This window comes from Megalops cyprinoides, chromosome 6 (genome assembly GCF_013368585.1).
Source record: "Megalops cyprinoides isolate fMegCyp1 chromosome 6, fMegCyp1.pri, whole genome shotgun sequence".
NCBI classification, from domain to species: Eukaryota; Metazoa; Chordata; class Actinopteri; order Elopiformes; family Megalopidae; genus Megalops; species Megalops cyprinoides.
Window position 1 is genome coordinate 10,054,723 of NC_050588.1, and position 24,521 is coordinate 10,079,243.

A 24,521-nucleotide genomic window follows, 5' to 3' on the forward strand; every position below is an offset into this window, starting at 1 on the left:
AATAACATTCAGGCCCTGGAGGAGACGGCATGAAATAGAGCTGGGGGAAAAACAGCATGTGACAGTGGCAGCAGGGTCTGACTGTCCATGCAGTCAGCTGTGGCCAAAGAGTAGCGGTTCAGAGTAGCAGGGCCGAGTCTGAGCTGGAGGTCCAAAGGTCGCGGCGTGACAACATTGGCCTGAGCGAATGGGAGCCGAGGGAAAGCCGTGGAGGCTGTCGTCCTGAGGGAGGGCACCGGCCAGAGCAGTGAAGAAACACTTTTGATGTCATCACATTGCAACCCCAAATGTTTTATTTCATAGCTACATTAACGGGAAACAGGATACCAGCATAGCTCATCACTACAGTTCACATGATCCTATCTCTAATAAATTGTCTTAGCAGACAGCTCTTTCTGTGCTTGATTTAATCCAACTGGGGAAAACGCATAGGACACACCCTTAGTTCTGGCATGGGATGGCAAAACTGTTTTTGCAGTTCTGGTCCCTATAGGCCTTGTTTCAATTAAATACTGTACATTCAAATCTGGAGGTACAGACACCACATTTAATTACAGTGTTTGTATGTAAAAGCATACTTTAATACAAATGTATTAAAGTAACTTAGCAAGTCATACAAATCAAGATAACTCATCATATTATGAAACTATGCACACTTTGGTGTAGTTTGGTGCTGGAGAAAGGGATGCAGAAGAAACCGGTGGCATAACTCTTTACAGTACGTTAGTGCACCGATGCTTATCTAAATACTGTGTAACAAATGGTTACTCTGTTCGCCAGTAAAAGAGTTAATAGCTTGCTAGCAAACGACTGAGGCGTCCGGTTAGTACACTACATTGTAGTGTAACTACAGTATGGATGTCGCAGTTTATACACTCACACAACAGATCTACAGATACTTCTCTATCTGTACATCTACCTATCACAGGTCGCGTAGCTCGCCCTCTTTCTAACGTGCTACCGCTATCCAGCTGAGCTTGTAGCAGTCGTGGGTAGGATTAGGACCCGGAAGCGGAAAGCAGCACTGCACGTGGTGAGGGAACAGCAGAGACCTTGCCGGTTCATTCATTCGCGGCATTGACACCGAGACGCGAAACAGAAGAGTACCGGGAAGGCGAGGTTTAGGACCGGATAGTGTGAGCGGGACAGAGCTGACTGTTCGCTGGCCGCGGCAGAGTTGGATCCGGATCTCTGTATGCTGATCGGGGGGTGGAATCCTGCTGTTTGTGGAGGGAGTAGCTAGCTAGCTAGCTGGTTTATCTAGATATCTAGTTACCAACACTAGGATTTCAGTAGCTCAAGTTTCCTGGATCAGTAAAACGCCTGAATGAAAAGCACAGCGAGCATGATCAAGGAAAATCGCTGGAATATTCCCCCGAATGCACCCGCGTGCATGGAAAAGCACCTTGACTCGGTCCATTATAGGCCAGGTAAGTAATTACAACTGTTTTCAGTGCTAGCTAGCACGCTAGCTGGTAACCCTGCAGAAGTTAGCTTGTCTGCTAATCAGCATGTGAACAGGTGCCTGGAGTTAGGTGGCTAGCTAGCTAGATGTAGCCGAGGAACAGTTTTTTTTTCATTTTAGATGGGGTTGAATCTGTAACATTTAACTTTGTTATTGCTGTAATGCATTCTCCGAAGAATCACAGCCGACGATCCTTTTCGTGGATGGATTTAAATTAGCTAGGTAGTTGTTTAGTCCCATAATGATGTTAGCTGGCTAGATAGCTAGATAGCTGGTGGTGCATGCTAGACACATGCTGTTTTGCTTTGACGTATGTTTATCTTTAACACTAGCCACTTTTGCATTACAGTGCAAGTAACTGAAATATCAAAGACCTTAAATTAATCTGTGCCGGTAAAACAATATAAAAATCCAAAAAGTTAGAGTGCATGATGGATAAAAATGGGAAGTACTTCGTACTTGCAAGAAAAATGTAAAATCAATAACAAATATTTTAGCGGATCCTTGCGGGACCCTGATGGAGGTGGTGTAATTCGAAATCATTTTTTATCAGTATGTGACTTGGCTAATTGCTTTACTTGTTTGCTGTTTTCCCCCTTTCCAAGATGGCACCCTCTTGTTGGGGGCCTCCAGCCTGACTGGCAGATGCTGGTTGGGCTCTATTTGGGTGTACAAGGACCCAAGACAGTCACCCAACGAAGGGTATTGCACAGCGGGGGTGCAGACAGAGGCCGGGGTCAGCGAGGCGAAGTGGCTGTCCGAGAGAGGCATCCTGGTGGCATCTGATTCCGGTGAGTCCCCCACACCTTCCCTGACAGAGCGACATGGGGTGACAGGTCCACCTCGTCTGACACTAGCTTGTGGCGGAAGTTGCCCCTAAGTGCTGATCTAGGACCTGACTCCCTAAACACAATTTTAACTCTAACCATTGTAACGGAGCAGGAAAAACTGACCCTACGTCAGCACTTGAGGGCAGCTTCTGCCTGGAGCCTGTCAAGACTGCTGCGGGTGATGATGAACACTGTCCTGCCACAAAATACGTTGAGGGTCTCCCAGTGATTGCCCTGCTACATCTCTAGTGAAGGCAGTCTGTGAGTGAGAGGATGGCCCACCAAATGACGCATCCTCTGAGAACGTGCATTCCTGAGTTTCCTGAAACAGATTTAGTTACTTTTGTGCATGTACACATTATCCCCACTGTGTTTCCACAAAAATAAAGAACCCCTCTGTATATCTGATTTCCCTGGTTAGTGATATCAGATGCATGCATCTTTATGTATGTCTGATTTGTTGCTCTTTGACGTGCTGCAATAAAACTGCATTTTTGGTGCCACAATTACCATACGCAATAAGTTTAGGTAAACCAAATTGTAATGATTACATGTCATATTTTAATAAAATACTGTTCTCTGTACCAGTCCAAAGTGAATTACTCATTATGCATGCATGCCATAATAAATATTTGACAGTTTACATTTAAGCAGTCACAGTAATTACAAGTGCATGATGGGATTGACTGCATCTGTTCCACAGGTGCCGTGGAGCTGTGGGAGCTGGCGGAGGACGAGAGCCTGATGGTCAACAAGTTCAGCCGCCACGAGCACGACGACATCGTCACCAGCGTCAGCCCCACGGCCGGGGGAGGTCACGCGGCCAGCGGCAGCATGGACTCGGGGTCAGTGTGGGGCGCCTACATACCCTGCCACTTGCGTGTTTGAGGCCCCTGAGTGTTTGGTGTGACTTTGGAATGTCCTCGAGCGTGTACCCAGTAACCTCTCCTGGGGCAGACAGCTCTTGGCCTAAGTCTAAGTGGTAGCAGGTGTAGGAGCCCAGAAATGAGGAGTTGGAGGATACGTAGTTGTCTGTAAAATTCTTGTAGTCCAGGGTGTGGGTTTGATTGTCTTTGCCAGTTGTCCTAGTTGTTTAAAAAATGATAAAGGATACCCCTCAAAGTGGAACAATGAGTGCAGCGTTTCAGCATTTTGCCTTCCTCAGGAGCTGCTCTGGCATTCCTCCCACACCTGATACTGAGCTTATTCTGATTTGAGCCCAGTCCAGCTGCTATCAGGCGTTTTGCATGGGACCGGGGCCGTGGGAAAGCTTACCCCTTCCAAAATGTGACCGGCTACTTCCAGTTGGAATGGTTCATATGGAATTTGGCCTGAAGAATTACCTCAGGATCTTTTCTGTTTGCTTCTTGTTTTTCAGCATCAAGATGTGGGACCTTGCTCAGCAGACAGTAATCAACACATACAACGGTAAGAGACGCACCACTTGCCACTACTGATAATTCATTACATTACATTACATTATTGGCATTTAGCAGGCACTCTTATCCAGAGCAACTTTGCATATTACCATTTATTTACATATTACCCATTTATATAGCTGGGTATTTACAGAGGCAATTCCGGGTTAAGTACCTTTCTCCAGAGTACAACAGCAGTGCCCCAGTGGGGAATCGAATCCCAATTCATCTTGTACTGATATACTGTATGTTTATGGTATTTCTCTGTCAGAAGAAATGTGACTAATTTTTAAGGTAGTCAGAGAAAGGTGAGACTCTCAAGCCTTAACCAGTGGTGTTTATTCTAGAGTATCCAGTTACCACTTGTTTACTTATGTGTTGAAACAATTCACACAAATAGATCCATATCTACTTACTGCCCCCCACTGGAGCATTAGAAGAGTTAAGGGGTGTTAGAGGTTTACCTTTTTGTTCCTTGAAGTTGACCAAATGGTGTGTAATAGAGGTGGCAAGTGTCTGCTACTCGTATCTCTGCTCACAGCCAGACACCTCACCACACAGGTCTGTTTTTATTCCTTTACTCAGATTTATTAAATATTCATGTAATAAACTCCAATATTACGTTGACTGTGTATAAGGCATGTTATAGAATATGTCACAATTTAAGGATCAAACTGTTTAAATGGACTACTTTAGCAGTTGGACAGAGTGTGGAAATAACGCTAGCAAAAGTTGCCCGTTCAAAAAAATAATATTTGCCATCCTTACCCATGGTCCAAAATTAACTTTTTAGTGAACCAGCCAGGTTGGCAGGCAGGTGAAAGTATTCTCCAGCCAAACAAATATTTCACCAGCCAAAATAGTTGACAGCAAATCAAGCTACATCTCAGCTGAATCCAGTGTGGCACATACCTGTATGGTGGCAAGATGGCATTACTGCTGAAACTGACAGCTAAGGGTGTTCGTTTTGGAACAGTGTGTTCAACCCCACGTCTCTCCCTGTGTGTCCAGCTCACTCAAGCGCCGTCACCTGCGTTGCCTGCAGTCCCACAGAGGAGGCGCTGTTCCTCTCCGCTGGACAGGTGAGAAGATGGATCCTCCCCACCTGCAGATCCCCAGCACCCATCAGCAGTGCCCCCTACGCTTTTTGTGTGGTATTACGGTAATTTTAGCCTCCCCTCGTCCTCATTGGTTCCACTGTACTTCTGGTTTCCTTCCAGGATGGCCGCCTGCTGCTCTGGGACAGGAGGAAGCCCAAGCCTGCCTCCCGGTTAGGTGAGTGAAAAACGCAAGGGGCGCCTTGGGCTGTGCTTTAAGAAGATTAACCACTTTCACTTGATCTATACTGAAGTTCGCTTAGTGAAATCCAGTGCTTTAAATGACCACTGTTATTACATGACTGGCTGGTCCCTAATATCATGAACAGAACTGGGGGCGTTTTGGTACATGCTGGTTTGTGTTGAAATGTATTGACTTGTGCAGAGCCAGTTTCAGTAGTTATATATACTACTGTATATTTACACCGTGTGTGTAATCCCGTGTTCTGATAAGTATTTTCATTCACTCCAGAACCTGTGTATTAACTTGCAATGGCTCGTTTCCTAATATTATGGTTCCTACCATTTGATTGAATTTAGGTACAGGAAGCCACTGCTGAGGGTTGCAATTTGCATGCCACAATTGCAGCTGAAGACAACAGGCTCTTTAGGAGCCAAAGAATGGGACCTAAAGGTTTAAGGCAGGGGTGTCCAAACCTCTCCTGGAGGGTCACTTGTCCTACGTGTTTTAGATCTCTCCCTGCTCCAACACAGCTGATTCAAATGATCAACTCCTGAAGCCGCTGAATAACAAACTGATCATTTGAATCAGCTGTGTTGGAGCAGGGAGAGATCTAAAACATGCAGGACAAGTGGCCCTCCAGGAGAGGTTTGGACACCCCTGGTTTAAGGGGATCTCTAAGAGTTCTGTTTGAATTTTGGGGTGCTATTTCAGCACCATATCCATACATAGCCCGCTCTCTGCAAACTTCATGCTTGTGCACATTCTAACACTGGGAAAACGTCTCTGTTGGTCTGGCTCATTTTCAGATGTGGTGTCGCCCAGTTGCCACCCCACCTCCATAGCCTGGCACCCGCAGCAGGGCAGCACATTCGCCTACGGTAAGCATCCTCACGGTCATCCGCAGCGCGCACCGCCGCCGCTGCCCCGTGCCCGTGATCTCAGGATCTCAGGAGTTTACCCTCTGAGACAAGTGAGCGTGTAATGGCAGCCCTGCAGGTGTAGTCTGGGTGTGGTGACATTTCTCCTGTAATTAATGGTGCAGCTGTAGATAAGTATGATTGTCATGGTGATCTCACACATTTTACACCACCACTCCTCAGTGACAGTCCAACTGAAATGTAACTGGGCCAGTTTGAGGAAAGTTTAAAGTATCAGTTAAGTGTAGAGATCTCTGATATTAACAATGTGCTTTCACTCTCCACTGGAATGTAAAAGAGAGCTGTAAATAATTGGGGAACTAGGAGAACTGGAAAGCATTAGTTCTCTGATGACTTCAGAAAGACCTTGAGGGTATTTGCTTAAAACTACCCATTCATTCTTTAATATATCACAATTTCCCCAGGTCTAATAAAGCTTGGATTGATGCTTTGATGGATCAGCTATTCAGTAAATTTAGAGCACACTTGTATTGACACATAGTGGCCTTTCCTTTAAAATGCCAGATGTCAAAAATATGTGTATAGACCACTCGGCAGAAAAAAAACAGCCTGTCTTGAGTATTGCCAAAATATGAAAAATGACAGTGTTACAATACTGCTTGATATGCAGTCAGTTTTTCGTTAGTTTTGTTCCATGTGAATGAATGCAAGGTTAAAAATGAGATGTTTTTCTGAATGCATTGAGTTATGTGGTATCACACCTCATGGTGTGGCTGGTTGCTCACCCCTTGTTATGTAAGAAGCAGCAGTCAGTGGCCACCACCATGCCAACAGTGACAGTCTTGTGTTGACCGTGCCTTTTTCCTCATGCAGGTGACGAGCTGGGGCGGGTGACACTAAGGGAGCTCCAGGAGGGAGGGGGCACCCGGACACTGAATGCCCACAGTCGTAGAATCACCGGTCTGGCCTTCTCTACACACAGGTATACGGGCTGAGCTCCTGCCTCCCATTACATCACTTACTCACTATCTCACTCACTCACTCACTCACTCACTGTCTATCTCACTGTCTCACTCACTCACTGTCTCACTCAGTCACTCACTCTCTCTCTCATCTTGCTCACTCACTTTCAACCGTTCACTCACAAGCATGTTTATTTATGGGGACACATTTTAAAAATAAAAAGTTATTATTTGTTGCCTGTTGGCAAAATCTGAAGAATTTGCAACAATCAACCAATCATTCTTTAGATTCCTAGTAGACAATTTCATGTGTGGTCAGAGGCTTGCAAACGCACAAGATATAGTATATTGAAAACTACTGCTGTGCACTATGAACTTGCACAGACAAATACAAAATACAAAATATGTTGACTAAAAAGCCATCTTGCAGTGAGGGCACCTGCTAATACTCAATCATTTACTTCTGTCATTTCACTTCCATTAGAAATGATTGAGTCTCATTACATATCAAATGATGGGCACATTTGTCAAATGGCAAATGCATAAAGGAGTATGGAAAAAGAGATCCTGGTGATATTGTGGACAGTGCAACGATAGTATTCTTCTGAATGGACTAGTAAACACATTTTGGTAGAGCAAATCCAGAAGCCGATAACCGATATTAGTTAAACACTGCTCCATCACCAAGGCATCATAAAATATTGCAAATATATCTGGACGTCCAGCATTTGGAATTTCCTGCTTGTATGACCTTGGTGTCATTCACTACTCTAGTGACTGTGACAGGTGGCAACCATATGGTGCTGCCACATTAAGCACTGTGATTGGACCATAATTCACTCAGATCCCCTACCTTCTAGAAATGTGAACTGTACTCAGGGCTGTGTGTATGGCAGATTTGTTGCAGTTTACATGTTTGCCAGCAGATGGCGAATGTGCACCTCACAGGAATATTCAAGATAAGGCTTCCTGAATTTATTGTTGAGGTCCTTGGTTCTTAATGTACATTTTTTTTCTTGAGAAAAGCAAAATCATGAGGGTTTTTTATATTCCATTGCTACTTGAAGCTAATTTCAAGTGCTCTGCAGTAGACTTTAAAGGTCAGGAGACCATTTAAACGTTAAGCTGTTTACTGAACTTAACTGATTACTTTTAGGGTATGAGGTGCATATGAAGTGTCAAGTAGACTTAAATCGTGACTTCGTAGTACAGACTTGATACATCAGATTAAAACAATATGAAGTGATTTTTTTCTTAAATGAATACAAGGTCCAGGTTGATGCACATAGTTAAAGATCACACAATGAATGGTTGAAAAATTGTTCAGTCTTAATTTTAAAATTTAACAACAGCTCGTAAGCGGGCCAGCTTAATGATTCTTTGCACGCATCTGACCTGTCTTAAGTAACCGTGGTGACTTGTGTTCTCTCTCTGAAGTGCCCCCCTTATGGCCTCCGTCAGCGATGACTGCTCTGTGCTGGTGCTGGATGCAGAGTTCACAGAAATGTAAGTGCAGCCGTGTGCATGTGTAAACGTGCTTTACCGCAGGGTTTCTCCTGTCCTGCCTGCAGCAGTGTGCTCTGTGATGAAAGGCCTGCGTGAGCTGCCACTGCGACTAATCGGTGTGGGAAATGGAACCCTAATCCGCTAAAGCCCCCACCCCATCTGTGCATGGACTGAGTGCAGGGGGGACTCCGGCCTCTCTAAGGACCCCTAGAGGACCTTTCCCTTTTGCCTGTAGAGCCCAGGTTGGAAAGGTTGTTACACTCTGTCAGGCACTCTGATGTGGGCATTTCATGGGGAGCAAGCCATCAGGGGACTCCAAATCTGTTCTGAAAATAATTTGAATAATAATGTACTTGTCTTTTTAGATTTTCATTTTTCTAGTAGCCCGTTGTATAATCTGCCATATTTATGTGATTCCCTGTCACATGATTTGGCAATAATGTAAAACTTGACAGATTCTAGAAATTTAGATTTTGGGATTGCTATTAGTGTAGAACAGTTCAGTTTTTTTAATCTACCAAGTTTCAGTGTGTGTTTTTGTGCTCTTTGTTTTGCTTGGCCTGCTTTTGAAGGCTTGCTGCTATCTGTCGTTTCCAAAAAGCATACAATTGTTTCATTTGTGAATGCTCAAAAATGAACTCTAAAATGAAGCCTAAAACAACTTATCAAGCAGTGGACAAACAAGAGAAGTTTCCTGAATTTCCTGCCTTGTAGAGAGCAAATTGGGTCGTGTGGAGGTTTGGTTTTGAGACCCTGTGTCTATCCCTTTTCTCAGCTTCCGAGACAGAAGACATCAGGACTTTGTGAGAGATGCGTGCTGGGTTCCTGGCGGCTCAGACACCCTCACCACAGTGGGTTGGGACCACCAGGTCCTCCATCACAGTGTGGGACAGACCCCACCCACCTCTGCAGTTTCTGCCACACCCCCCTAAAGCCAGTTCTCAGAGAGGTGGGGGGAACCGGGGGGGGGGGTGTGTGGGGGCGGGCAAAAGAGGGCACCAGGCCCCAGATGCAGGCACCCACACAGGAGTAGAGAACTGGCTAGTCTCAAGATCAGGACAGGGGTACACAGCTCTGATCAAGGTGCACTGGCACCCGGCAGTTTATTTTTGGTTTTGTTTTTGATCGATTAATCTAGCTTCAGAGCAGGAAGGCAAAGTCATCTAATCTGACAGCTGATTAACGAGGCAGCAGTTTTGGGGGGGGGGTTGCTGAGGAAAACGGGAGCAAAGAGTTGCACATTTGATTCCCAGGTTAGGGGGGCACTGCCCCGGACAGTGGCACCTACCAAACAAGTAGTTATTATGGGATGGAATAAAGTGCAGAGGTGGACTGGGGTTGTGTGGCACTCTCCTGCACCAGGATGTTTTTATAGCCAGTGAGCCGTCTAATGCTCCAGCTCAGGCCTTCCCCCCACCACATTGTTGGCACACACAAGACCGGCTTGTGCCCTCTCTAGGCAACAAAGTGTGAATTAGCGGCTACTGCACTAATAAGATTACATTAGTGTGTTGAATCGGGTCCAAAGGTGGTTTACTTTCTGGCTTACTCAGAGAGTTCAGCTAGCATGAAATCTGGTTGGCTGCAATTCTTACCTGACTGGCAGCTGAGTGAGGGCAGAGCCGTAGCTACTGATATGGGTGAATCATCAGTGTTCAAAGGCCTCATTTCTTCCTGCTTGCCACAGCCAAAACTGGTTTGTTTTCCTGATTAGGCGCATTGCCTCTGGGCCAAATGACAGTCCCCAGCTGAGCAACTCAGCAGATTGGAGGCGGCTGTTGTGGATCTCCTCTAGTGAGAAAAACAGCACAGCACTTCGATACCTCTCAAAGCAGTGGTAATTTTCCCAACCTGGTCAGAGCAGTACCTCAGTCTCCAGATGTCCCTCTGGCACTTACCTTCTTTTTAATATCAAGGTCAGTCCTCGCAAAAATAAAACACTGTTCAAACGGTTTTGTTCAAAAGATCTCCTCCACTCCCAGTTGTATATACATGTCTGGTGTCTGTCCTTTCCGAGGCCTGGAGCCAGACGATAACATAATCAATTGTTTTCTTTAATCTTCCCGTCCTCAAATAAAGTTTGTATCCACTATCACTGCAGCCTGAGGTGTGGTGAATCATTTCTTGTCCTGTCTGTTAATCCTTCATGGACTGACTTCTGTGGAATCTGTCTTTAGGATTTTTTTCACTTGCTCTGCCTCTCCACATTCAGTAGGTTAAGCTGCCTTGGCGTTCCAGTTCAGGAACATAGCCCTTGTATTGTAAATGCCTATTTCCAAGAAATAAAAATTTAATATTGGCATCATGTCACTGATACAATCACTGATACAATCTGGTCATAAAATTCACTGCTGTTCCAAGAATTAAAATCATGGCGGCGGTGGTGAGGCATTCTTTCAGCATGAAGCCAGGTGTGTGCTGACTGTGAGATACAAAGTGCTGCATCTGTTGTACTTTAAATTGTTAGTGGCCTTAGTAGTTGGAAATGGGGGGAACTACAATTCATAGCGCTGAATCAGCCAGCAGCCACGAAAGTACCATGATGTTGATCTAATCAAAGCCAAATAAGATGACAAAAAGAGTAATTTCCATATATGCTCACCCACCTACCTAAGCAAGACAGATGTATAATATAGTTGGTCCTATGAGTTTGTATATTAATTGACTCTTAATGCATTTAGATGCAGTCATATTTTCAAGAAACACCTTCAGAGCAGTGGTTTAGACCATTATTTAATATCCTGGATATACACAACAGCATGCACAGGGTATTACCAGCGAAACCCCCACTGCAGACAGCCTCTTACATCTTTTTTTTTTTTTACAGTTTACAGTTTATCCATGTAGGAATTGCTCGAGATAAAATATGACCAAACGCATGCAAACTATTTGTCACATGTTTGGGCAAAACCTATCCCGACAGTAACACTTCAACTTCCTGTCCAGAAGTCATTTACTTCATGTCTTGGTAATGTTCAATACTTGCCCCACCTTCATTGTAAACATTGCGATGTAACCACTGATGATGCATCCCAAAGAGCTAGGGACAAATCGTCACCATTTCTGATTTCTAGACATCTTTTGATTCCTGTCAGATCCTTTGCATTTCTACAGCAGCGTCTTAAACCCCCCCCAACCCAGCAGTGAGAAAACCCTCGTATTTACATTTGAATGACTGAAGAACGAGTGGAATCAGGAGGTTATAAATAAAACTTTCACCTTGATTTCAACAGCAGAGATCTGGTTACAAAAACGATACACATTTCCAAACACAGTCTGGGCAGTAGTTTGCCCACAGGGACTGTATCTGATTTCCTCTTGTCATAACAATGAGCCAGTGTTTACTAGTCATGCTGATAAAAACTGCAGCAGCCAAGGTTATCAGGTATATTGCCGAAAGCAGAGCTGACATGGTCCAAAGACTTGGCACTTTGATCATAGGCACATACAATTAGACCGAAACCTTTTAAGGTTAAGCAACATGTTGTTCAGATTTAGCTTAAAGAATAATAAGAATCGTGCACGTTCTCAGGATCCTCTCTTTATGGAGTGGTTAAAATCTCAATCCTTCTTGTAAGTGCTATTAGTTCTTTAGTTAACTTGGTTAATTGCCCCCATCTTTGCAGCAGTACATATTTTCTTCACACTGTCTGTTCCTGTGACAGACAGATTGTGGGGGTAAGACAAGTTCAAATGTCACACGTGCAGGTCAGGAATGGCCCGGAACGCTCTCTGTGTCCTCAAGGAGACTCCCCTCTGGTGACAGGGGTGATGGGTTGTTTGCTTCCCGGTCGTACTGTAAAGGTCATGCCATAAGGCTGCTTTGACTGTGACCCATTGCTGTAAACAAAAGAAAATGAAGTAAAGGTGAAATGCCTTAGTTTCATACCAGGCGCTATAACTGTATGTTGTGTGTCAGTGCATCACACGTCATTATGCTGATCCTCTTCATGAAAAGCACTCTGTGAACAATGTATTTAAGTCCATTATATATCAAACAAACCTTAAATGAATACTGTTCTGAGAAGAATGATTGACAACTTATTATAATTTACATGTCCAATCAATGCAAAGAGAGAAAAGCGATAAGTAAACTTAATGGGGTTCATATTTGCATTACAACACTCCTCTGATTGTAGTTTGAAATAGTTTCTTCAGAATCTGAGGTACCTAATTTTCTAAAAATCTTTGCTGACCACAGATGTTACTTCAAGAAGAATTTCTGTACCTGGTGGCAGATTTTGCAGAGTTGGACAAGTCCTGAGCTTTTTTGGCAACTTTTCTCTCCAGTTCTTTCATGTCCAGGCCAGGGGCCTTCGAGGGTGGGGCTGAAAGGGTGTTTGCGCTCTTGCTTTTTGGCAAGGGGCTGGGCTTGGCCGGAACTGCGCTCTCCTCGTCTGACAACGGCGAGCCCCAGTCGTCGTTGCTGCTGTTGACCTCCTTGAATGAGTGCTTCTGGTCCATCTCCAGCATCTTCTTCTGCAAGATGCTCAACAGAGTTGCCTGGCTGGCAGCAAGGGAGGATGCTGCTGGGGTGGGGGCAGGAGGAGGGGCTGGCTTCGGTTTGTCCTGGCAGACTGGCTTTGGCTTCACCTCAACCTCGGGCTTTGGAACAGGGAGCTTTGGAGGAGCTGGGGGTTTTCCAGCCTTGGGTTTTGGGGGAGGGGTGGGAGCCTTTACTTGGGGAGGCTGGGATGCAGGAGTTGAAGAGGAGGGACTGACCTTCTGTGTGGGTGGGTCGGGGGGAGGGAAGCTTGGGGGAGGCTCTGGGCAGCTCTCTTCCTCTGTGTCTGAGTTGGCAAATTCCGGAGGGGGTGGGATGAAGGGCACACAAAGCTCCTCTCCCTCCTCCTCATCCTTGACGCAGGTAGGGGATGGCGTGGTGGGGGCAGCCTCAGTGTCATGTTTCTCCAGGAGCTCTGCAACCAGGCTGGTGGCAGATGTGGGCCTGGAGGGAATCGTGGAGGCCGGAGTTTCCCGCAAGCCCGCAGATGAGAATGAAGTAGACCTGGGAACGACTGTGAATGAGTTGGGCATGGACTGACTGTGGTGGATACTGACTGTGCTCGGCTCACTGTAACTGTTCCTTTTGGAACTGTTTTCCCTGGACAGAGAGGACCTTTGCTTTTCTCGCTCTTTAGCAGCCAGCAGGAGAGCCATGGGTGAGGTGGAACTCGACGCAGATGTCTCATTGGCTCTGCGGTGGTACAGATTGCGGCTGACATATGGAGCATACTTACAACTCCTGCTATGTGACTCAGCTTGGGGAATGACTAAGCTTGTCTCTGACGGAGGCGAGATGGCCGGTGCCTTCTCGAGTTTGGGGGAAGGAATTGGGGAAGGGTGCGCTTGGGCAGGCTTGTCAGTATCTTGAGTTGCTTCCAGTGGCATGGCATCCGAAGCGTCGGTCTTAGTCGCCTCACTAGGGACAGCGGACTGCAAATTCTCCTTGAACTCCTGCAGATCCTTTTCCAGCTGGATGCCACTGCTGTTTCTCCGGGCTGGCTTCGCAGGAGGCTCCAGGGGCTTGGCTGAGTCAAGACCCTTGGCGTCTGAAGGCACCTGCCCATTTACCTGGACTGGGATGGCATCAGTGGCATCAGAGTCCTGTAGGAGTAAGATGGGCTTCTGCTTCTTCTCACGGTCCAGCTGCCCACTCAGGATGCTAGTCTTAGGCAGGTTGTAGATCTTGGCTGTTTGTTGGGGGTTGAAGCTGGAAGGCATGGGGACATGAGCTGGAGCTGGCACTGAGGGCAATCCCTCCATGCTGGATATAGAGGAAAGCCTTGTTGGCTTTGGAGGGGGAACTTTCTGGCTCTTGGGCGGTGTAACTGTGGGTCTCTCTACAGAAGGCTTTGGGGGTTGAGGAGGGGCAAAATTGGGACACTCTGTAATATGTGGGTCATTAGTCGGTGGGGTTGAAATAGGTGCAGAGACTTTGGCAGTGGATGGATCAGAGGGAGGTTTTGGGGGTGCCATTGGTGGGGGCTTAAGAGAGGCAAGGTCAGGCTCTTGGCTGGGGGCTGGTGATGGGGGCTTCGGGGGAGGCATGGGTGGTGGCTGTAAGGAAGCTGGGTCTTCAAATTGGGGGGGTTCATAGGAGAACTCAACCGGGGGAGGTATGAATACTGAAGGAGGGGGTGGAGGTGCCATGGAAGGGGGCGGTGGAATGAATATCTCCCCTTCTTCCAAGTCAGGAACAACCATGGACTGTCCATTGGAGAGGTTCCCTTGGTTTCCTAAGAAAAAAGAGGAACATTTGACCACAGGAAAGTACATACAACAGGCATCTAACAGAAACTGTGGGCCTGTGTAAGCAAAAAGGCTTTCATTCAAATGCAAGAACAAAAATAAAAACCCTTTGTCTGAATGAGGAAGTGAATGAAGATGTTTACTTTATCACAGGTCTGGACACCAGCAACAGAAATATATTGTTTTAAAGAATGTTTATCTGATCCTGTAATAACATGGAGGCACTGACAAAATACTCTACTCTGTTGCTCCACTGCAAAGGCAGAATTGAACTTTCATCTGACACGCAGTATTTCATGCACGTCCACCAACCTGACATTTTGTTGAGCCTTGATTTCATGGAAATAATAAAACCAGAAGAGCTGGTTTCATATGTGTTTTTAATCCTGGACAGTCTACTATGAGTTGGCACTAAAACACTTGTTGCATTTTAAAACTACACGTATAGTGCTTTATGCTTCACTTACAACTGAAGCTTTGCCCTAATTGTCACATCTTCTGTTCATTTGTCTCATCAGAAAAAAAGATCTTGCCCTCAGAATATCTTTGTGTGTTTTCCGAGTGTGAAGTATGGGGCAATTATAATTCTACCGACACCTTTGCCACAACCAGTGCTGGTATTCAATAGCTCTCATGCGCTGATGCTACTCTGATCACATGTTGACAATCATGTTTTTAACCCTGGATAATTGCTTCAGAATGTTGTTTGTCGGAATGTCATGGTGATGTGCCAAGACTGACGACAACCAGGGAGGCAGCAGGGTATTGTCATGTTGGAGGTGTGGTATAATTACTTCAATGTAGTTACCTCAATCGACATCCATACAATGCTTTATAACAGGTCCTCCTCTTTATCTATAAAATTTTATACTTAGTGTCAAAAGAAACACATTGCTCAATTACTTCATGTTGATTTTTTAGACCTGCCCAAGGAATGGCTTTATGGACTAGACAACATATCACTCTTCTCATCTGTCCTGGTCTTGCTCTTGTCTTTGATTAATCATAAACTCACTGTTGTCTGTAGTTCATCCACCTGAGGTCTGGGGCAATACTGTTTCAATCTGCTCCTTAAAAACCATTGTCATGCACTTTTTTCTTCCTGTAAGGACTGCCAAGCTTCCTCACAAGTGAGCTGATATTATGAAGGTTGTTGCAACCTGGAGTTTCTGTTGTAACTGGCGGTGTAAAGAGGGAAGAGGGAATAATGATGCTATCTCAGCCTTGGTGAGGTGTTGTGACTCATTGTCTTCCAGATTATGGAGTATTGGTGAAAGACGGTGTTTGGCCGTAGTATAGCTGCTGGGTTTGAAATTACTGGCTGTGAATACTCCAGACAGTGAGGGACAGTGCGCCGACTTAGTCCAGCCTCCAACATACCCATGGCATGAAGGCAGCGTTGTCTTGATACACGAAACCTACTTGTGTTTTTCTTTCTTGATTTTCACCAAACTCGGCTTCCAGCAGGTCAAACCGCCTCATCACCCCATCATCCAAACACCTCTCTGACTAATGAAGTTATGTGGTGCTTATGCAAGTTGCAAGTTGCAAGAGTATGACAGTCAGTGAGGAACGATCAATAAATCAAAGGTGATACCAAAAATATTTTATCAACATCCACAATCTGCACTGTGCTTACAAAAGCATCCATCTCAACAAAGTGGCAAGTTACTTTTGATGCTCGGTACAAACACTATTTCAAATAAACTCCCAAATGTTTTTTCCTAATTTGTGGGTAAAGCTGTCAAGAAAAAAGTTAGCCATAGAGATAACCACATTTGCAACTTCCTTTGTAAAATACCAGCATATAAGCATCACCTAAAAATGATTCACTATAATCATTTACCCAGTTCTATCCCCACATCTGCACTCAAAGGGAGTATTGCGACTATACTTGAAATAAAATGAAAGTGATAGAGTCTTTTGGCTCTGTAGAGCACGCAAGCCAAAGGTGTTGGAAAAGGGGACTTTACCTGTCCCATTTGCTGCTGGTCCATTGACAGGGGGCAGAAGGGGCACTTTCGGGGTTGGGACGGCGAACCCTTGCACGACATCTGAGGAGGGCTATGGGAAATAAAAAAAAACATGCATGTCAAAACATTACACATGACAAAAATGCCTATCAGCCAAGGTGTGGAGAGAGGGTGTGGATGGGAACATAGAGAAGAGGGACTAATTTATTGTTTTCATTGCTGAGGTGGTGATGGGTTTGCTAGACAGCAAGCTGGCTCGAAGAAAACAAACCTGTTCTGCGAACTATTTTCTCTGCCCTTGAATTGCTTGCACTTGCTAACTTGATAATCTTAGAATCCCATAGATGACAAGGGGTGGGGAAAGAGATCAACAGGATGTGGCTCTATTACATCATCTTATTTTATGAGGTCATTTTCACCAATGGGGTCACAGGCTCTTTGAGGGCCTCGACAGGCCACTCCTGAACCTCACCTGACAACCACAACAAGATACCGGAATGAACCGGATCAGCAGACTTCTTAAGTGAGAGCACAGAGCTCACACGCCCTTCTCAACACACATTGTGTGGATTACCGAGGGGAACAAAGGCTTTCTCCCTGACTCTAACAGTGTCCTTGCATGTGTAATGGACAGCTATGGTGAACGTGTCATGTGTTTCACATGCACAGAGAGGGGGCCCAAACACACCTGATAGGATTCACCTCTGCTGAAATGTGCAGAATGCATGTGCTCTGCCACCGCCGAACATTCCCACGCAGTTCAATGCGGTTTCTATTGTTTTATGAGGGACCACTTGCTACTCTGTGAAGGCTCTAGCCAGGGAGCTCAAAGGACTGTTCACCGTGTCACACCCACCAGATACACTATCATCTTGACTCAGATACGGCACATTCCACAGACAACAACAAGATGTTTCAACAGCAGTCCAAGTTTTATCCTGTTTCTCTTGAGTTTCGACTAATTGGCACATGACAGAACAAATATATGGAGGGAAAAAGTGACAATGTCGCATAATTTCCGATATGTTATATCTGCGCGTACATTCCAGCTCCGGCAGCTCCTCTCAGGACACTGTGTACTCATTCTACATGGTGTATGAACTTGCCTCCGGGTGTGACAAACTAACGCCTCAGAAATGCGATCTTGGCAAAGCACCTTGAGCTACGAACATCGACAGCTCCGCCACCACCCTCCTTGCGCATTGCCAGTGGACCCATCGCATGACGTCCTGCTTGGCCACTCTCGTGCCACGGCGCAGCTAAAAATAAACACCGCTTGTGTTTACTCAACACAGTCCCTGCCTTTGGAGAGCTATGGGCCGGACTCTGCCCCCACCCCATGTCTACTGCAAACAGAGACAGGAAGTGCTCGTGGGAATCACAACAAAATCTCCCAGTCTTCCCTGCTGGTATGGAGGTCACCTGTCCATTAGTGGAATCCAGTGGGTACTGTAGGTATGCTGACAATGGCAGGGGTAATGGCCAAATGCCTGCCAACTGTGGAGCATGTCATAGAATTTCACAAGAAGAGGCATACACGTTCTTTCCTTACTTCCCCAAATCATCCTTATATGGCAAATGCCTGGCCTGTGTGCTGTGCACTGTCAGCTCACTGGCGCGTAACAACAATGTCAACCCGCTACTCTCCAATGCAATCCTTTAACCAACCAGACACAATCTTCTACCTCTCCTTCACCATCGCTCGATTGATTGGCAGATGGAGTCATCAAAGTCTAATTCAAGTGCTCACATTTTTACTGTTTGTGAGGTTATTCAGCAGATGCCCTTAGCCAGGGTTGTTTAGTGCATATGACTTGTGTATACAGAAACAAATGGATGAAGGGAAAAAAAAAACAGTGAGGGTTAATCATTAATGAGCAATTCAAACACAACTAGAGGTTGCAGGTAACCAGAGGGCTTTCAAGCGGAATGTTGTGTGATCTATGACCCATGACCCACGTTCACAACCTTAGGTTCAGAGTTACTCTCCCTGATACGTGACCGTAACTGAACACAGTTTCTGCGTGCCTGCTGGCTTTTGTCACATTGGAGCTCATCAGTAAAATTGCTAATATATTAGACTGCAAGTTAAAAAGTGAAATTAAAACCACGCATATTCTATGACCACACCGTTCAATGAAATGAATATACACCATACGCATGTTTTTTTTTCTATCAACAAGAATATGAATAAGAAATGAAGAGTAAGGAAAGATCTTGCAAAAAAAGAACAGCTACCCTCCAATCACCCCCACAGACAAATCAGAACAATTCAGACTACGTCTCAGCCACAGTAGGTAATAAAACAGTCTCTTAAATCATCTGTGTGTTCAGTTGGTCTACATGAGCAGGCTTAGGTAACCATTTTCTATGTTCAGTTCTTGGTGACTTTAACTATGGAATGCACTCTGGAATTTTCTTTTCTGTTCAAAAAAGACAAATAAAGCTGACTCATTTGTGAAAGGTGAAACAGAATCCCTGTCCCCATACATCACTTCACATGAAGCCTGGAAGGATTGATGGCTCCTTTGCTTTCAGCGCTTAAAAGCCCACAGCTATTAAAGCAGGTGCTTTCAAAGCCATGGTCTCAGGAGACTGAGGCATTGTGGCCATGGTTCATGTGTCAATCACTAATTGGTCAGCGATTATCAGCAGTATCTCTTCCTCATGCTTGAGACCACAAAACTGGATTCAAAAAAGAACCAAGAACTTTACTGCAATATGCAAATGAAAATGCAAATACTTACTGTGCTGTACTGTGAATTGTAATGTTTGACTGTCGGTCTGGCCCTCACTTTGGCTGTGCCTGACTCAGGGATAGCAGAGGAGTCCAACACCAATTCTACATTGTCTGAAAGGGGAGGAACACAGTTGCCGTCACACACTGGTGGTATTGGCTGTAACTGTAGAAAATTTATGATTCTGAGCAACACCAACATCAATGGAACAAAATCATACGGGCAGGAGCAGAAATGAATCATGTCTTTACATTCTAAATTCATATTTTCTATTAACACATATTAAAGTCAGCACAGTAATTGATGTTTGTTCAACCGTGGTTCCACTTTTACAGTACTGTCACAAACAGGGCAATATAAACCAGAGTAACTGTCTGCTTGCTAAAATGCTACCTTCCAAAGCTATAATTTTACCAAATTCTGTCAAGCCAAGCTAGGGCAAAATTACCATGTAAGTGTCATAATGCTGACCATCTCAAGATAATTCCAAACTATCTGAATGCACTGAATGCTCATTTGGAGCATGCAAAGCAGTTAGTTAATCAGCAGTTAATCTCCCTCCCTCTCCTTGTAACGAAGTACATAGCATAACTTCCAGACTTTGTAACCTATAAAGTTATGGATATATGTAAACTTAGGTACTCATATTTGCACTTGCGCAATAATGTGACGGTTTCTCTTTTTTTAACCCTGTGTTTACTAGCTGGATGTAAGTGATCATAATCAGAATGGCCTTTTGTGAAAAGGGTCACATGGTTACATGCACATCACTCACAGAGGGTATTTAACCCACATGGCCTAAACTCATCCTGATGAGTTCAGACAGCCTGTAAGCCTGGTCCTACAAGAAGCACCAGAGAACTGAGAAATGGAGCAGCTCGGATCCCGGGAATATCAGGTGTCCTCCAGCTCTGGCGCATGCTGTATAAACTATAAACAGCCACAGTTCTGCGATGTGTGATGTTTGGGGAAAGTGACAGGGGATATTTATGTTTCATTTGAACGTGTAACTTCATTAACCCTAACCCTTCATTAACAAATTTAAACAAAGATCACCAAGCTGCTTCCTCAATATTATGAACGTGACAGTCACTGACAACAACCAAAACGTGTATATCAAACAAAATGTGCTGCTTGAATTTGTTATTGGATAGCTTGGAGGTTAAACTCAGCATTACTACTACCACCATTATGATGTTGATTATGATTATTATTATTATTATTGCTACTCCTGGTGTTGCTGCTGCTAGTGCTGCTGTCAGTCTTTCTCCTATTAGTAGTAATGAATACTATAATCAATATACTGTATAGTTATTTATATTATAGCTATTTTGTTGGTATTTTTATTATACTATTGGTGATACATTTTCCCCCACTGTCTCAACTTTCTTCTGGGAACATTCCTATTGCATAAAACCCTGGGAGCAAAAACCTGTCAGACAGGTGGGTGACGGTTACCCCCACAAAAATGCATGACACAGGACTGGCCCAAGCAACAGCGATTCACCTCCTGTCGCAGAGGTGTCCCCTACACATGCCAATGTAACTGAATGTAAATGAATTCCAGTTTAAGTTTACAAAACAGCTTATAATATATACACATACATACTGTACATATGATCTAACTTATCCTTTATGTTCAGGTCATAAATAAAAACTTGCTGTCTGAAAAATGAATGTAAAACTGTATACATATTGACTGTGTAATGACTATATAACTGCGACATACATTTTTACTTTGACTGCATACTTACGAGTGGGAATTCAAATCTCTACAATGATGCACTTATTACTTAAAGCCATACAGTTTTCTTACTTTTTAGAGGACAGCTGAGGATGTAGAGTTAAGACTGGATTCAGTGTCAACCTGTACTTACACAGGAATAGATAGAGGCTGTAATAACAATTCCATTAATCTAGTGTTAAAATAAAGGTCGCTATATTTATGTTATTTGAGTCAGTCAGTGGTTGAGCCCTGTTACCTGATTATTGTCTAAAAGGCCCTTTCCGATGATGACTTGGGGACATTTGTATGAATTCATTTCCTAATAATTGCGCATGCTCATGACTGTTGCAATGATATGCACATAAATGGACTATGCACATAACAGGTACAGGTTAAATCAGAGGGATTAAACATGGGACCAGCTGCACACTCTGCAATGATAGGAAGATGCAGCTGTTTAACATGCAACTATAGGGAATCACCTCTGTCTCATAGGCTTTTAAAGGATTAATGTAGATTTGCTCGCTATAGAGTGCAGCTGCATGGCTCTCCATTTCAAGGGCCCAGACCTCTCTGTTGTTTTCCTAGTATGCAAAATACATCAAGGGACGACTGGCTTCTGCATTTCACTTTTAACCCACTGCACCTCCATTGACGCTACACTGGTCAAGTGCTGTATCTCAAGTACAGAACTCTCTGAGGCTAAACGCATACTGTCTGTGGAAATGTCTTTCCCTTAACATTGGGCAGGGACTAACAAATTCGCAGAGATGGACACCCACACTTTTTTTTTCTGGCAGGGGCATCCTGTGTGACCTGATGCATGGGAGCTTAGTGGTTGTTGTGTCCATGGCAGCGTGACGCAACAACCCTGACAGAGCTCAGCACTCTTTTGCAGAGTTCGTAAAACTGGCCAGTCGCCGCCTTATTATTCCGGACCCCTTGCCAAAGTCAGATCGCAGTAATACACGCAACCTGATGCATGGAGCCAAACGAATATAACCGGTTATTATCCGCGAAGCTAACTTTCCCCTGTCATCGTCGTTCTGTAAGCACATCGCATCTGATGAATCACATTGCGCCATGTTAGAGAAACTCACTGAATGCCGGCCCGACGGTGCAAGCAGCTCTTGTATTCATCGCATGCTCGCTTATAGTCACCTGTCAAATAGGTAACTAATCACATGATCACACTTATTTCACAGGCATTATGTTATGTCATATGCTGGGGTCTTCAAATGGAATACAAAATATTTTAACTATTCGTGGAAAAAAAAACATGTTTAACCTCATCAATTATTTAGGTAAATTTTATTGTGCACATTTTGATCACGATACAAAGATGCGAGACACAAGTCACCTGATAAGTCTATTTAAGTAGGTAAAAGAACAAATTTACATTATTACTACCGGTATACTATTACAAGGTATATTGTCAATTTAATGGTAAGGTGGAGCTCCTGTTTAATTTCTAACCAGTGAAAGTTTCACAAATCACATCAAAATGGTGTGGTAGTGTAACAGGTGCACGCACATTATCTGTCTGAGAATTATCAGGTGGAAGGTATAAAAACATATTTACAATACTATAGAAATATTCAAATAAAGGTTATCTACTTCCCTTTTCAATCAATTTTAATGTCTTCGCGCTCAAATATGACAACCACATTTAAAGTGTCTTGTAAGACACACTATGGCAAAATGCCCTTGAGGAGTTTCCGCATATCTCTTCAAGGTTTCAGTGTTATCGATGTAAAATTTAAATATAAAATGGACTGCTTTAAATATACAAATATTCATTCGTGTGGTTCAACAGTAGGTTTATGCAAGAGACCAACTCCAATTATCTTCACCACAAAACTAACTTCCTGCTCAGATACAATATTACCAAAGAAATATTAAAGGTGCTTTCACTGCGTTTCCGAGAGAGTGTTGTTCCGTCAAAGCCAATATGACAGGTGCCAGTTGCGAAGCTCGCTTAAAATGCGTATCTACGAGACGCTGGAATTGTGCGAGACAGTGCATAATGGGAAAGATTACAGAGTCCACATTTCTTGGTTGCGATCATCGCTTGCTTTGTGTGTTTTATGCATATAGGCTCCGTATTAAGTCACAAACATCACTGGCTATTCTGACCTCGATCTGATTGTGCTGAACGGTCTGTTTGGCGGACTTGGATCATTGCGTCGCGATGTAGACAGGGCCAAGAACTAAATCCGTCTCCACAGTTTACTCGAAATAGTTTGAGGGTAGGATTAAGGTGGATAATCCCATTTTGGACGAGTACGAATCGTAGAAAATACCCCAGGCTGCTCGGCAGGACACGGCAGCAAGCGCCAAAATACGGCGAGTACGTCATCTGCGAGAACTTTTACAGGTGCAAAGTCCGGATCCCTCACACATATTAAAGACAATGAACGTATTTCTTATTTCACAGCTGAACTTTTTGACTAGAGTCTTGAATTAAGAAATCGGTGGTACTTACCGAGATCCTTAATTTCAATTTTGGTGTCGAAGAGCGACTGGTTCTTCCGACCCAGAAAATGATTAAAAGTGCCTTTCTTCATATTTTATCTCCTTTAGTAATCCTTATTGCGTTAAAAATCACAAGTCACAGTTCATTTTATATTATGGTTTTTAAAAACAAGAGTGCTGATTAAGGAAGCTGTCAGCGTTAAGGTTTTAAACAGATGGATTCACGCAGTTCTCTGCTTTGGTGCTTTTCCCTTTCTCTTTGCCTTGGGAAACTGGATGGGTAAAATGGCCTCCGCCTCCTTGCCCTCCCCTTCGTTACTCGACAGGTGAGGAAAACAAACCCAAGCGCGCAGTGAACGGCTGAATGCGTAAACCTTCCCCTTTAGATTCTGGGCCCTGCCAAATACCATGCCCTGTCAGGTACTACGTACGCTCACACCCTCCGTTAGTCACCCGTGTATCCATGACAGCAGCAACATTCCCATATAACAACTTTATCTACCACTAGTAGTAACAGCTTTCCCACAAGTTACTGTCTAACGTCAGTGGAATGGGCGCAGTGTTTTGGGCGTCAAACTCTTCAAGGTTTTGTGGTGCATCTGTTCTATTAAGAATGTGAGTTTCTCCTCTGTGTGAGCCTACAACATAGACTCAGAATTTCCACTGAATACAGCTTTTAGTTATTTTTTTAATGCCCAAGAAGTTATTAATGCAGCATTTAGTTCTGAATATTTAGTATTCACTTTTATGTAAGTAGGATGAACAAAGGTATTAGAGGGTAAAATTTTGTTACTTTTTTTGGTGGGGTGGGGAGGGTAGCTCTTAGTGGACTTGGGTTGAAAGTAAGTAACTAAGTTTATAGTCTGTTCAACACAAGTGGTTCCTTGGTGACCTGCTCTCAGTTTCCTTGGTGGAACCTGTTCGGTCAGTCCACGGGGATAGTCTTTGTATTACTGTGATTTCCTTTGCTGAATCAGAGTATCACAGGTGTGTCCCACAGATGTTCTATGGTGTTGC

General features: G+C 44.2%; 2 protein-coding genes across 2 annotated transcripts; one reads left to right on the forward strand and one right to left on the reverse strand.

Annotated features, from left to right (window-relative positions):
* Nucleotides 1-1,039: 1,039 nt before the first annotated feature.
* On the forward strand, nt 1,040-10,432 carry wdr77 (WD repeat domain 77). The gene is made up of 10 exons (XM_036531540.1): nt 1,040-1,430; nt 2,071-2,256; nt 2,999-3,140; nt 3,674-3,723; nt 4,725-4,795; nt 4,934-4,988; nt 5,801-5,872; nt 6,746-6,854; nt 8,272-8,340; nt 9,116-10,432. Exons 1-10 carry the CDS (start codon nt 1,328-1,330, stop codon nt 9,270-9,272), a joined length of 1,014 nt encoding a protein of 337 aa, XP_036387433.1. The 5' UTR covers nt 1,040-1,327; the 3' UTR covers nt 9,273-10,432.
* A 640-nt stretch (nt 10,433-11,072) lies between these two features.
* On the reverse strand, nt 11,073-23,830 carry LOC118779909 (proline-rich extensin-like protein EPR1). Its single transcript, XM_036532239.1, has 5 exons — nt 23,515-23,830; nt 19,313-19,416; nt 16,566-16,656; nt 12,569-14,579; nt 11,073-12,180 (listed from the first exon to the last, which is right to left on the reverse strand). Exons 1-5 carry the CDS (start codon nt 23,594-23,596, stop codon nt 12,081-12,083), a joined length of 2,388 nt encoding a protein of 795 aa, XP_036388132.1. The 5' UTR covers nt 23,597-23,830; the 3' UTR covers nt 11,073-12,080.
* Nucleotides 23,831-24,521: the final 691 nt, after the last annotated feature.